A 15,534-nucleotide genomic window follows, 5' to 3' on the forward strand; every position below is an offset into this window, starting at 1 on the left:
TAGAAAACTAATACTTCCCAAGTCTCAGTGTAGTATAGAAGAAAAATACTTGCCATTATATGAAAAGACTATCACACCAGATTTTCTTCATACATTTCAACCAAGAAAACATATAACAACAGATTAAAGTGTAGAAACACATATGAGAATCCAGCTATCTCATATTACGTCACCATAAAGAGATTTGCAAAAAGGTAAAATAATGCCACTCTTCTAATTTATATTTTCTTGTCTTGGGAAATATAATTCTCTTTCATAAAAATAAGTTATTTATATTAATTTGTAACAGGTTTACTATCTATTTTTAAATGAATACATATATATGTACATTTTCTCAGTTTTAATTCCTAATGTAGGAAATATTTATACATATTAGTCACATAGACAAAAGCTCTTTTCTTTGGAGTTTTCAATACTTTTAGAGGGTAAATGGGTTTTTAGAACAAAATGTTTAAGAACCTCTGCCCTAAATGAATTAAGTCCGATCTGAAAATAATAATACCATATGATTTGATTGACACTGAAAGCACTTTTCCCAAAATAAATTACAAAGAAAAGTAATGAACTAGAGAGAACTCTAAAGAACAACTTTCCATTCCATCTCCAATTAGCATGAAGTAGAAAGGTAAAATCTCATTTTTAAGTGACATTACATAAGTTTCATAGCTATCAGTATGAAACAAATTCTATCAGATACTGCAAAATATCAGTACAACTTATGCATAGGTACACACAACTATTTGGTTCCTTAAGTCAAGGGCTTGTTTTGTTTTTTGTTTTGTTTTGTTTTGTTTTGAGAGAGAGAGAGAGTGGGGGAAGGGACAGACGGAGAGAGAGAATCTTAGGCAGGCTCTACACCCAGCTCAGAGCCCACAACCACCAAAAGGTGAATTGCTAATAATCTCACAACCCTGAGATCATGACCTGAGCCCAAATCAAGAGTTAGCCACTTAACCGAATGAGCCATCCAGGTGCCCCTCCTTAAGTCAAGAGCTTCTAATTGACTTTTGAACTGTTATTATCTGTTAACACAACAGTGTCAGTGACTAAGTTCCAAACAGAAAATGTAATGAAAGAATTATCACTAAGTAAAATAAAGTATTCTTCTACTCAGTAGTATAAAATATGAAGAATCAAGATGTAAACTATGAGTTACTTTGCTCCAAAATGTGTGCATGTGTATTGTAGTGTTGTATCTGTATTGTTCCTCCACAAATTAATTATTTTTATGTGATAAAATTACCTTAAAATTAAAGTTCACACATGCATACATACACCCAGATACTCATGCTGTTATATATCAGTTTAAGAATCAAAATTGATATCAGAGGGCGCCTGGGTGGCTCAGTCGTTGAGCATCTGCCTTCGGCTCAGGTTATGATCCCAGGGTCCTGGGATTGAGTCCCACATCGGGCTCCCTGCTCGGCAGGAAGCCTGCTTCTCCCTCTCCCACTCCCCCTGCTTGTGTTCCTGCTCTCGCTGTCTCTCTCTCTCTCTGTCAAATAAATAAATAAAATCTTAAAAAAAAAATTGATATCAGAGCCATCTAACTTAAAAAGAATAAGAGTTTCAAAATACCTATGCTACTTGGTTTTCAGTTGCTGGGTTACTAAATGATATTGAAACAATTATGCAAAAAACTCAGCTATATAAAAGTTATAATACCTCTTTATCTCATTATCATTTAAATGTTAAATGCTCCATTATAGAGGTAAATTGGGTTTAAAAAAGAATGTTTCAAGCAGAAGAGCAAAAAATATAAGGTTAAACAGCGTGAGGAACAAGAGCTTCAATCTGTGGTAGAAAGCTTACTAGGGCATGGATTGATCTTTTGATATACTAAGAAAGCCAGACCCTCTGACATGCCCTATGGAGAGTAAATATACTGATCTGGAACAAAAATTATGTGAAACAGCTGTTAAGTGACAGAAGAAATGTGCATCAGACCACCAGCCTGTCATAAATATTGCACTCTTAATCAGAAAGCATCTGTCTTTTCATTTCCTTTTCAGCAATCTCTGCATTGTATTTAATCTGTGCAGAATGCTTCTTTCTCCTAACAGGTGCAACAATGTTTACAAATTGAAAACCTTATTTAAATGAAAAATACAACTGAAGACATTTCAATTAACAGGGCAATATTTTATGAGAAGGAATAATTCTAGCATTTGGCAAATCCATACATTGCTTTGCATCTGTGAAATTAGTTATTGGAAAATTAGAGCATAGACACCAAGAAAAGCTAAAGATGAAATATGCTTCATGCAATCTTATTCAATATATAAGCACCCAGGGAAACTATAGGGAAAAGGCCTTGGTGGGAATATGGAACCATGAAATATTGGGGATGGATATTATAAAATGTCATGTTTCACCAAAAATCATTTTAGAATAATACCCCATATGTCCATTTAAAGTGGCGTCTGTGGCACTAGTTTCTTTTCCTACAGTTTTTTTTTTTTTTTCCCTATTATCATTCACTCGTTGAAACAGACTATAATAGCTCCATAATCAATCTGCTGGAAAAAAAAAATGGCAAAAGCACTGAAGTTAGCATTATAATCACCCAAATAAAATTTAAATAAATCATCTCTCCCAAAACCTGAGTATAATTATAAAATTAGCTCATTTAGAACACATGCGATTTATAAAGTGAAAAGGACTATAGAATTGTCCACTTTGGCTCTTTTACTGAAAATGAGTGCAGTGATAATGAACCCCATTCCTACAAGGGCCAGGGGGGTAATGCAGGCAATGCAAGTCTGGGGAAACATGTGGCCTGTTAGGTTATTTCAATTTGTGATAGCAACAGGCATTGAAGAAATACTCTTCTTAACTGCACTCTAGGACAAACAACATGGCAGACTCCTTAATAAAGAACATGGCAAGCTGGTGAGTAATGCACAATTTAGCCAATTGTTTCCATTGCCTAGAATATATATTGTTTCCATTGCCTAGAAGTATAACAGGGCTCCTCATTTGCAAAACAAGTCTGAAAGAGGTCAACTCATTTGTCTCGTAAGTATCAGAGTCAAGTATCGACCCATTCCTAATGCTATACTATACTGTCTGTCAAATTCTTGGCTTAAGATTTAACCATGATGATTTAGACAGGGATGGGATAAAAGATATTCAACACGTTAACATGACAGGAGCTGGATGGGCTGAGGTAGGAGGATGATGAAGAGATATTAAAAGATATCAAGCAGGAAAATTAAAAATGAGTTATTGTCTTAATACATTGATTTCATTAAAGTGTATATAGTGGGCTTGGTAAAAAACTACCCCTACACACGTATCCCATTTTTACACAACAATAGCATATGAAAATACAATTTAAAAAAACAGGTAAATTGTAATGATAACTTTTCCATTACCTAAGAATTCACCTCATTACAATAGGATTCACCTGGGCGCCTGGGTGGCTCAGTTGGTTAAGCGAGTGCCTTCGGCTCAGGTCATGATCCTGGAGTCCCTGGATCGAGTCCCGCATCGGGCTCCCTGCTCGGCAGGGAGTCTGCTTCTCCCTCTGACCCTCCTCCCTCTCATGCTCTCTGCCTCTCATTCTCTCTCTCGCAAATAAATAAAATCTTAAAAAAAAAAAAAAAGCTTTAAAAAAAATAGGATTCACCTGGAGTCTCTCCCTCCATGAATTGAAGTCATTAGTGACCGTTAGCTGTTTACAGAGGAACTCAGGGATGAGTGTGGGAGCGCTGCTGAGAAACAGAAAGTGAAATATTGCTAATGCTATCAGAAATTAAGATACCCCATACCTGAAGTTGAGCCTATAAAAATGTAATTTAAACACAACTTTTCAGGAGCATCTATAGTTGAAAAACAAAGCAGGTTTTATTCTATTTTCCAGTCACTATTTATATTGTTAATATAATAATTACCTTAATCAGGCCGCCCAACTTTCAAATTGCTCCCAATAAAGCATGCACAACTTGTGAAAGGTAAAATACTCCAACAGGCTTAGATCTGCAGAGAAACAGTTTCCTGTGTCGTAATTCTGAGAAAGGTCAAAAGGTTTGAAGTCCAACAGATAGATGAACACAGACTTAGTTAAGGTAAATCAATCTTTGGGAGAAAAAACCTCCTATCCTCATAAAAAGTAGTATCTTTTTGGGCAGGCAAACTATTGACAAACTTCGGGCAGCTAATCCACAAGACTCACATTAATATACAGAATGTGAAACGCATTTTCCCTTGGGGAAGGAGAGGAGAATCCATTGTCCATGTCATCTGTTTCTGTGAATACTGAAGATTACAATTATGTTTTGATGTTAATCCAACTACTGCAAATTTCTTGTTGCGAAGCACACTGTGAAAATGTGACAGTATAAATCTTTTTAAATTGAATTCAACACTATTGAAAAGAGCTGATGTTTTCAAATACTGTTACAAAGCCTCTGAACAACAAGAATAACTCTCTAAATGAAGCAGCCTCCTATAGTGACCTACTTGGTAAGAAAGACAAATAGCCAGGATAAAATCAAATTCTGCATGTCTGCTATACTGTGTGTGTGTGTGTATGGGTTTGTGGGTTTTGCATTTTTAGGAACAATCACCTCTAATGCTTTGATATCCTCAAAGGCAAACTGCACAGTGGGAACTCCAAGATGGTTGATGAAATAATCCGCATCACCTTGTATCTGTACAGAACTGACGTTGGTTTCTTGGCACTTAGCTCTTCTGGAACAGTTGAAATGATTTTTCTGAAAAACATAATTTAAATTGTTAGCATATACTATGCTTCTTGGGACACCCCAAAATCCGTGCTACTCGAAATACAGTCCATAGATCAGCTGCATCCATGTCACTCAGGAACCTGTTGGAAATATAAATGCTTTGGCTACCCCTTGTCCTCTGGAATGGGAATAGGAACCTTTAGGGATGGAGCCCAGGAACCTACGCTGTGACAATTCCCTATGGTTCTGACGTTCACTAAACTGTGACTAGCACTGGACCAAATCAAACTCTGCTTGCCGTTGGTGCCCCAAAAGCATTTTTATCATAGATTTATTATGAACTGAAATGACCCTTTAATTTGAAATATTTTAAAATGATGTTGAGTCCCCAAAAAGCTTAGTTTTTTTTTTTTAAGTTTTCCAGTAAATTTAAAAGATGGCTTTGTAGGTTATAATCATTCTTCTTTGAATGTTTTTTGAAAACCACATAAGGAAGTTTCTCCGTTTATTCTTTTTTAAATTTTTTTTTAAAGATTTTATTTATTTATTTAATTGACAGAGAGAGACAGTGAGAGAGGGAACACAAGCAGGGGGAGGGTCAGAGGGAGAAGCAGGCTTCCCGCTGAGCAGCGAGCCCGATGCGGGGCTCATCCCAGGACCCTGAGATCATGACCTGAGCTGAAGGCAGTTGCTTAACCAACTGAGCCACTCAGGCACCCCTCTCCATTCATTCTTAAAAGTATATTCCCTCAAGTCTCAAGTATGAAACTTTAATGGAAAAATACCAATCTCGTCAGCTGTAATTATGAGAAAAGTAAGACATTAGCAATGAGAACCTTTACATCTCACATCAAGCAGAAAGTATGTAGTCAATACATGTTTGTCATTGAATCAAGACACTGACTCTTCAACAGCCCACCCCCATGTTTCTTTGGCATGATATAATTTCAAAAATACTTTTAAATATAACTGATCAAAAGATTTGGAAATGTGTATCTAATATTTAGAAAATGAATCGTTGCAACTTTTTTCAACTACAGTGTTAGATTTTTCCAACATATAATAATGTTCAATACCTATCCAACTTTCTTTGAGGACCTAAGAGAAAGATCTTTGCAACAAAGTTAAAATCAATTACAATGGAAAGCCTGTGTGAGCATTTATAAACAAGGCAAGGTTTCAGTTTAATGTCACTTACATGTATCTTGAGTAAAGCATAAAAACCTAATTTTTTTTATAGTGAACCCCACCAATTTGCTTCTTTTGAAAGTCTGATTTTCTGAAAAGCGAGTTAATTCTCTTTCACTTCCTGATCTACTCCTGGGGCAAAGATTCCTGAAGGTTTTAAATCAACCTGGGACAGGTTAGGTAGAGTTTAAATATTCCCAAAGAAGAGCTACCCTTAAGTACTAGATTATGAAAAGCAAAGAAATTACTTTATATCATGTACAAAATTTCAAGTACTTTTGACAGCTCCAGCTGTTGAGAACTGGCACCTTTGAAGGTATTTGTTCAGCCACACTAGATTTTTTTTCCTAATTGAATTTGAATGCTTTCATCAAGCAAGACATTCACAGGTGTCCTATCACCGGAGTCTCATTATTAGCCTGCTTCACTCATTCACATTCACTGAATGGTGCCCGGATGCATTTGAATTTGTGAAACCTAGACTGTTACACTCTTTTATGTTTTTAATAAGGATTTGATAGAATCTAGTCTTTTCTCTCCCCAAATGCTTAGCCAACAAAATTAGAAATCATTTTTACAAGTGGTTTATTTTCCCTTTACTTACATGTTTCCCTTTACTTACATTTGAGACATGTATCCTACTCAACATCAGTGAAAATACAGGTTTGGCTTTCATTTCATTTTGTATATAGAATTCTTTTTTTTTTTTTTTTTAAGATTTTGTTTATTTATTTGACAGAGAGAGACAAAGTGAGAGAGGGAACACAAGCAGGGGGAGTGGGAGAAGGAGAAGCAGGCTTCCAGCGGAGCAGGGAGCCCGATGCGGGGCTCGATCCCAGGACCCTGGGATCATGACCTGAGCCGAAGGCAGATGCTTAACGACTGAGCCACCCAGGCACCACCTGTATATATAATTCTTAATATCTACTCCAAATACTAGCCATGCTGATATTTCCTTAGAATTCCGTTAGAAAAATTTCCTTAGAAATTTTTTTCTCTCTGTTCCTGTCACTCCAATTCCTCAGAGTTGCCAGGCCGAGACATTTCTTCGTGCTCTTTCTTTGCATGTGTGTGAAGTTGCAGAACTTAGATGTTGGAAATGATGGGTCATCAGAACATCTGTTACTCTTTCATTTCCGGCTCTTTTTTCAATCAGTGAAGTGAATTGGACCTGCTAGTGGAAGGGGTCTGTGTGTTTTACTTCCTCTTTTAATTAAACAATAGGAAAACAATCTTCTGAAATATTAAAAAAAATTTTTTTTTCTCAACAGAAGATTAGCATGAATTAAAAACCAACAATTTAAATTCTACAATATGTGTCTCTGAAAGAATTAAGTTAAAAAATGTGAAACTTAAATGTAATATATATATTTTTAAGATTTCATTTATTTGAGAGAGAGAGAGAGCATGAGCTGGGGGGAGGGGCAGAGAGAGAGAGAGAAGCAGACTCCCCATTGAGCAGGGAGCCTGACTCTGGGGACTCTGGGCTCAATCCCAGGACCCCGGGGTCATTACCTGAGACAAAGGCAGACACTTAACTGACTGAGCCACTTAAATGTAATATTTGATACTATTTTTATTTAGTCATTATTGCTATATAATAGCTTCCCTTTGTCAAAAAGTGTGTTTCCCATATATGCCAATTGCTAAAACGACGCAAATGACCCCACTGCAATCAATTCTTGCATTCTCTGTTTGCTCTACAAGTTTCACAAAGCACAGTTCTTGTTTTGCCTCAGCCTTTCACCAGCCCAGGACATTCTTTTTGAAGCCATTATAGATACCCTAGTCTCTCTGTCCTTGCCATGGCTAATCCCATTGCATAGCTTTATTATTTTCACCGCCTTCCATTTCTGTGATTCCTTCTAGCTACGCTTATATGTTCTCTGTTTTTCGGCCAAATCAAAAGGGCAATATCCAGCCTTCAGAATTACATTCCCTAAAATACTTCCACATTCTTTTCCCTACTGTGTCTTGCTCTATTTCACCCATTTACTAACAAATCTATCTTTTCCCTAAAGGTTTGTATTACCACCTCTGTCAGTCATCTATAAAAACTTCTTTTGTAAACCAACTAAGATGCCAACAGAATGAGCATTATTTAGAATTGTTTTTAAATTGTATTTTCATGGTTGAGATCATTAAACTACTTCGATGGTGCTAAATATTGACTATGTACAGAGGGAGGCTAGAGTACAAGAAAGACAACCCAAAATTTGAAGATCAGGGACAACACAATTCCCTGAGGAACCTTCCTAGGATCTCTTCCTTACCTACGAAGCCCAGAGTTTCCCTGAAAAGTTCTGTAGAGGACTTAGCACACCAGCTCATCCCATTTTTCCTCTCTTTGTTTCTCAGTCTCTCTTTCTCACCACCTCATCCTCTGCTGCCTATTCTCCTGTGATTTAACCAGTGATGAGGGGAGGAAGTGCTGTACCCTCAAGCCTGTGTTTATTTTGTTCCTTGGTGCTTTTTTTCCTAGCTATTTTCAGAGTAAAATAGGATAAAAAAGAACCCAATTTTCAGATTGGAGTTTTTCCCCCAGTCATTTCATCTAGGGATTTCACTTCAGAGGGAACATTCCTGGCATAGAAACCCTATTCTCTAAAACTTTTTATTATTCATTACTTTATGATCTAGGCCAAATTCATAGACCTAAGTGACCCTAAATCTGTATTCTATCCTAATGTGAAGTGTTTTCCCACACAACACCTCAGTGGATTGTAATAGATCTATATCAGGTAAGAGATAATGACCTACTCAACCCTGTGAACACTTACATCTGAGAAAGAAATAGAAAGAAATGTTAATTTCCTTCGTTTTACTAGAAGTTAGCCACCATGGGAAAGAGAAGGTTGGTAACAAATTTGTGCAGGTCAATTAATCTTTTAAATTTATTTACAAGGCTGAGTAAATTCAAATTAAGTATTTCATCCAAGGGGTTCAAAATGCTCCATACTTAACATTTGATAACAAGCATTTTTATTACAGTTCATAAAATAACCAAGTTCAGGCAATGCCTGAGGTTATGTCACTTGTTTAATTTCCCACCACAAGTCTATTGAAGACCTCAAATGAAATCACCATCTCGATCCTAAAGCTGCATGTTCTTTGCAACAATACTTTTAGGCTGAAAGGCAAAACCTTATAGTAAATGATCACATAAGTGAAATACAAAGAAATTAAGTCAACATTTACCTTAATTGAATAGTGATACCAAGGCACACTGACAGATTTCTAAAGTATTTAAAAATCTGTTTGGGGCACCTGGGTGGCTCAGTTGGTTAAGCGACTGCCTTCGGCTCGGGTCATGATCCCAGGGTCCTGGGATCAAGTCCCGCATTGGGCTCCCTGCTCTGCGGGGAGCCTGCTTCTCCCTCTCCCACTCCCCCTGCTTGTGTTCCCTCTCTTGCTGTGTCTCTCTGTCAAATAAATAAATAAAATCTTTAAAAAAATAAAAAATAAAAAAAAATAAAAATCTGTTTAATAATTCAAACATTTTACCTCTCCCACACTCTGCTTTCCTGGGCACACATAAATCTTCACTCTATATTTGTAGGAAATCTAAGGTGATTACTTACTCCAACAGCAAGTGTACGATTCAAAATAAAAGTACTACATTCTATACATTGTAATAAAATTGAATCACTTTCTTTTCATTTCAGTATTATTTTGTAACTTCAGTTGTATGGAAACAATTTATCTCCCTGGTTTTCCTGATTTTCACAATATAGTAATGTTCCAATCGTGATAATGATGCCTATGGGTATTTAAAAAATGATTTCTCTTTATAGGCACTGAGATGGTTGATTTTATGTGTCAATCTGATTGGGCCGCTAGGTACTCAGATATTTGGTCAAACATTATTCTGGGTAGGTCCGTGAGGGTGTTTTCAGATGAGATTTACATTTGAGTTGGTAGACTGACTAAAGCAGATTACTCTCCCTAATGTAGTTGGGCCTTACTTCACTCAGTTTAAGGCTTGAATAGAACAAAGGGCAGCCCATCCCCAGTAAGAAAGAACTGCTACAGTCTGACATTAGCAGGAACATAAGTCTTCCTTTCTTTAGACTCAACTGAAAGCATATCACTTCTGAGCATCAAGCTTGCTGTTTGGGGGGCTGGAACTCACACCATCAGCTCTCTGGGTTTGTTCTTTCTGGGACTGTAGGGATCTTTTTTTTATTTTATTTTTTAAAGAATTTATTTATTTATTTGAGAGAGAGAGAGACAGAGAGCCAGCATGGGAAGGAGAGGGAGGAAGACTCTGAAGCAGACTCATATTGAGCACAAAGCTCTAAGTGGGGCTCGATCCCACAACCTCAAGATCATGACCTGAGCCGAAACCAAGAGTCAAACCACCCAGATGCCCCCTCCCCCCTTTTTAAATTACATTACAACCCACTGGATGTGGGTTGTAACCAACTATATATAACTATATATATATAACCATATATAACCAACTATATATCTGTGGCATTTCTTCAATGCTTATTTAGTTACTATGTGTGTACATCATGAGTTCCTTACTTGTTTTGGTTATATTTTTATGCCAGTACCTCAAGTTGCTATCCATCCTCAGTTCCTCATAATGCATTACAGTTCTCCTTTAGTAATCTTTGAGAGGAAACACGAAGTTATACTTACTGACTCACTTTAATATTTTAAACTGGAAACTTATTTAACTTATAACGCCAGCATCTGATAATGAGTTTCTTATACATAGAATATATTTTCAAATGGTAAACTTTTTTTTAATCAATAACTATCTTGCAATGCGTTTATTAAAGATTAAATTGAGTATGGAGAGAAACCAGCTTTTTATCTTTTTTCTTTTTAAGTGAAAATTTTCAACCCCATAAGATGGGATTTTCAAAATCTCCAGTATCTCAAGGTTTCTGCAAAGGTTTAATCACCTACTTACAGAGTGTTAACAAAGCATTTTCAGCTTTAAATGGTGCAGAACTGCTATTCCTCTAGTATATACCAGTAGAACTGCCAAAGTGAAAACAGTCTAGTTCTCATCTCATTCTGTCCATTTTTAAAACTTTAATCTTGTTCCCAAATATGGAGAAATGTTACTTTATATTTGAAATACTTCAGATTATATTTAAAATATATTTATGTACTAATGAATGCTTTAAAGAGCACTCTGTAACAGTAAAGATAAAAAATGAAGGGGTGCCTGGGTGGCTCAGTCATTAAGCGTCTGCCTTCAGCTCAGGTCATGATCCCGGAGTCCTGGGATCGAGCCCCACATCGGGCTCCCTGCTCGGCGCGAAGCCTGCTTCTCCCTCTCTCACTCCCCCTGCTTGTGTTCCCTCTCTCACTGTGTCTCTCTCTTAAAAAAAAAAAAAAAAGAAAGAAAGAAAAATGAAGAAATTTGCCCTTGTTCTTACTCTAACTCATGTCTCCTCCCCCAGCTCTATATCTACTCCATTTCCCCTTCCTCTTCCCTGGTTAACTTAAAATTCCTACCAATAGGCACAGGATAACAGAAGACCTATTTCTTTCTTTCTTTCTTTCTTTCTTTTCTTTCTTTCTTTCTTTCTTTCTTTCTTTCTTTCTTTCTTTCTTTCTTTCTTTCTTTCTTTCTTTCTTCTTTCTTTCTTTCTTTCTTTCTTTCTTTCTTTCTTTCTTTCTTTCTTTCTTTCTCTCTCTCTCTTTCTTTCTTTCCTTCTTTCTTTCTCTCCACTGAAGGCTTTTGTGTAACAATAAAAAGAGGTGTGTTATTTTAAACCTTAAAATAGCCACATTGCAAACAAACTTTTGTTTGTTTTGTTGGGTTCAAATAAAAAATCTCCACTAAAATAATAAAATCGTATCCACCCTATGGTATCTTGTACCACAATACATTCCAGATGAATCCATCTTTTAAGGGTAAAATCTAAATCATAAAAGTATGGAGGAAACAATGGAAGATAATTTTTAATAATCCTAGAGTGGGAAAGACATTTTTTGAGTATGAGAACATACCCAGAAGATTAAAAAAAAAAAACATTAATTACCCCAAAACTTATGTTTCCTGCATGACAAAAATTACCATAAACTAAAGATAATTGAAAACCCGGGGGAAAAAATTAGTTAACGATTCATTCCCTAGATAAATGGCTAGTTTCTGTAATACATAAAACAAAAAGCCTAAAAAGCCAATAAAAAAATAGTCAATGAACATGAACTGGCATTTCACAGAAAAATAACTATAATTGTCTTTAATGCATAAAAGGTATATAAAATATCTCTTATTTTTACTTTATGAAAAGCTTTGGCAAGTTTGATTATGGACTGAGTTGTGAAGGATATGGGAATTCTGGTGCCTCATATTGCTAAAGAAAAAAAACTGTTACAAATTCTATGAAGGTTAAATAAATTATGTCACATCCATACAATGGAATAATATTCAGTTTTTAAAAAGAACAATGAAGCTACTTATGCACTGGAGATGTACAATCTTTAAGACACAATTTTTACAGGAAAAAAATAATGTGTGGTAAGATTCTAAATGTCATTTGTATTAAAAAAAGAAAAAAACTATATATGCTCTACTACAAATGGTGTTTCCTCTGGAGAGAGGTACTGGTGGGAACAATAGGCTTAGGAGGAAGACTTTTCATTGTCTACCTGTTTATTACTTTTGAATTTTAAATCTGTGATTGAATCATCTGCCAAAAATAAATGTTAAATTTTTCAAATCTCCTCTGAACTATATATTGTGTTCCCAATTCCAAGATTCCCAGATTGTAAGCTAATCAATTTAAAAATAGCTTTTTTGGATAGTAGGAAAGAAACAAACCATGTAGCAGATATCTCATAGCTTCAGAAATGTTGGCATTTTACAAAATGCCTAAGTAGGAAAATGAGGTATTTAGAATTGTATCACGAGGTCCATTTAGGACCATCAGAAATGTATATATCATTGGAGAGGGGACAGATAAAAGTAACTGCCACTTATTAGGGAAGAACAAATTTTCTTACAGGAGAATTTGGGACAATAACATGAGTTCTCTGCTGGGGTAGGGGTCATTAAAGTAGGCACTCCAATAACCAGGAGGATACTGGGAGAGAACAGACTGCCAAAAAGTGGTGGGGAAAACTGAAAACAAAATTCCATTCATCATAATCATGATTTCCTTGAGGACCATTCTTGTTTACATGGTTTTTGTGTGTTGTATTTTCTAGACAAGTATCAAGTTATTATCAAAATATGCTAAATATGGGCCACCTCACTTTCTACAAGGAGACATTTACATAAGGATTTACCATTTACAAACAAACATCATATTAGATCATAATTCAAGCCTGGGAGATGGATAAAAATAAGCAGTATTATTCCATATACAGATTAAAAGCTTTGTTGCCCTCTAGGGACATGATGATAACAAACAGAATGGTGAGCAGGGATTTCTAACTAGATCATTACATTGTTGTCCCCCTCCCCTCCCCACCTCTACCCCCGGTCTAATAATCCCCCTCCCCTCCCACTCAACTATGGAAATAAGAAAGGGGTTCCTCCTTCATACAGAAAGAGCTGGTAGGCTGCTGATTAATCAATTCAATTAAAATTACCTTACAGTTTAAGAAAATGGTGACTTAAAAAATTTACACATAAAGAGACTCCATAGAGCCCTCTGCCACTTTGGCATTTTGCCAATAGGGTTTGCTGTGGGTCGTTCTGATCGCTAAACCTATTTCTTCATTCAAAGCAAACTATATATAGAATGACAAGCCCAGGGCCCTTCCAAAAACTGTACTCTGATTCTATCTAAATGAAACCGTGACCATATTGAAAAGGTAAAGCAGAACCATCCCAACTGACCTTTGGCCAACGCACTGGATGAACATACACTCCCCCCACCCCCACCGTACAATTCCTATAGGACCTTTAATGACTGAAAGGATCAAGATATAGATTTTATGTCTCAGTGAAGGATAACAACTCTGGCTTCACAATGCTGTTCCATGCTGAGGAATTGGCTGACATCACATAACTTCAGCTATTATTTCACCAGCCTTCTTGAGGTTTGTCTTAAATAGCTTCTCCTGGCCTCACAGGCAATGCTATTTTAAATAAGACGGCATCAGCGTTTCAGTGATGTATTCCAGCTGCCAGGCATTAAAAAATTAACTGAAAAACCTAACTGGTTTTCAGTTCAACATTAACTGTCTCAGGCTGCAAATATTTTTAATGAAATATTTAAACAAACACTACTGTAGATGAAACAGTTTAGTAACTTCCCTTCAAAAAAAAAAATCAGACGTTTCAAGAAGAGTAAAGGAAACAATTGGAGTTGTTCTGCATAAATTTAGCATCGTTCTGTTGATAGCAGGAGGAAGCTTGCTGTTCTCTCTATGACCAGGCTTACAGGGCAGTTGTAAATCAGGTGGGTGCTTTCAGGTATTTTAGAGGTAATTCATTTAATTTTAGGAAGGCACAGGGAGAAGAAGCTGAAAAATGCAGACTTGGCAAGCCAGGAGGGCCAAAGGATGTGGATGGCATACCATCACACATTACCATTTCAAGCAAGTTAAGTGCTAAGAGTGAGAAATCAGGCAGAGGAAATAACCCCATCAGCAGTACTGTGTCTAACTCTGACAGATGACAGTATCATTGTGTAACCTGAAAGCCCAGCGCCATGAGAGCTGCTAGAGTGGGGATGGCTTTGCTAGAGTGAGTTCATCAGAGCTTTGTAGCCACATTGTATCTTAAGGAGCACTGTGCAGAGGATGCCCAGGCACTACCCATGACTCATACCCCAACACCAATCCCCGCAGGTCAGGTTTCTTTGTATCAGACCTAGGACCATTATTCTGGTCACAGTGTACCAGGAAGCTTTTGCACATACATCACTTGTTTGAACTCAATTCTCATTTGCATTTTTTCTGCCTCTCCTACATGTTTTTTGAGGTCAGAGAATTTGTTTGTCTACCTTTCTATTGACCTCCTAGTGATCAGCACAATAAAATGGGTAAGATCAAAGTTTGTAAAAACGAAGTCAATGCAATCATATCAGTGTTTTCCAATGGGAGGGAATGGGAAGGGAGAGGAGAAGAAAAGACCAAACACCATTTGGCTTGGCCTAGGTTTAGACCTGAAAATGACTGGATTCAGAGTTCTAAAGATTTCAGGAAGCTTGAGGTTGACTTCAGGTAATTCCACGAGTCATAACTGTACTAGAAACAATTCCTTGCTGGGCAAAATCTGCTTTCAAGAAAACTGTGTATCCTATTAGGTACCTGGAGGAAATCAGCAAGTAGGTACTGACATCACAGAGTACATTGTGATAAGTAGGTGCTTGAGATAAATACTAAAAAACAATCAAAGCATGACCCACAAATAGACTGCAGACGAGATAGACAATTTTGCATTCTCCCTTAAAAAGTACGTCTCTTCTCAGCTGGACGACTTTAGTCAGTTACTTAACTTCCTGAAGCCTCGAATTTCTCTAATGTAAAAAGGAAATGTGTGTACAATATGAAAAGGTTGAGAGGAGTAAATTAAATAATGCATGCTAAGCACTCAGCACAAAGTCCTCCTTCAGAAGTACTTAGAACCCAGCTGTTACTATTATGAATTACCTTTATTGCTGAAGTAACCAACAGACCACACACACACACACACACACACATCTACATTTTTGGCAATGTCTTTCTACCA

General features: G+C 36.6%; 1 protein-coding gene across 1 annotated transcript in view; it reads right to left on the reverse strand.

The window, feature by feature from the left end:
- The window catches only part of NAALADL2 (N-acetylated alpha-linked acidic dipeptidase like 2), a 1,210,813-nt gene that overhangs the window by 211,930 nt on the left and 983,349 nt on the right, over positions 1 to 15,534 (reverse strand). The window contains exon 12 of the mRNA XM_064590309.1: positions 4,572 to 4,718. Within this exon, the coding sequence (XP_064446379.1) occupies positions 4,572 to 4,718 (147 nt within the window). The remainder of the gene's footprint in view (positions 1 to 4,571; positions 4,719 to 15,534) is intronic.

This window comes from Mirounga angustirostris, unplaced genomic scaffold (genome assembly GCF_029215605.1).
Source record: "Mirounga angustirostris isolate CCGP_5_RB_7025 unplaced genomic scaffold, mMirAng1.0.hap1 SCAF_1, whole genome shotgun sequence".
NCBI classification, from domain to species: Eukaryota; Metazoa; Chordata; class Mammalia; order Carnivora; family Phocidae; genus Mirounga; species Mirounga angustirostris.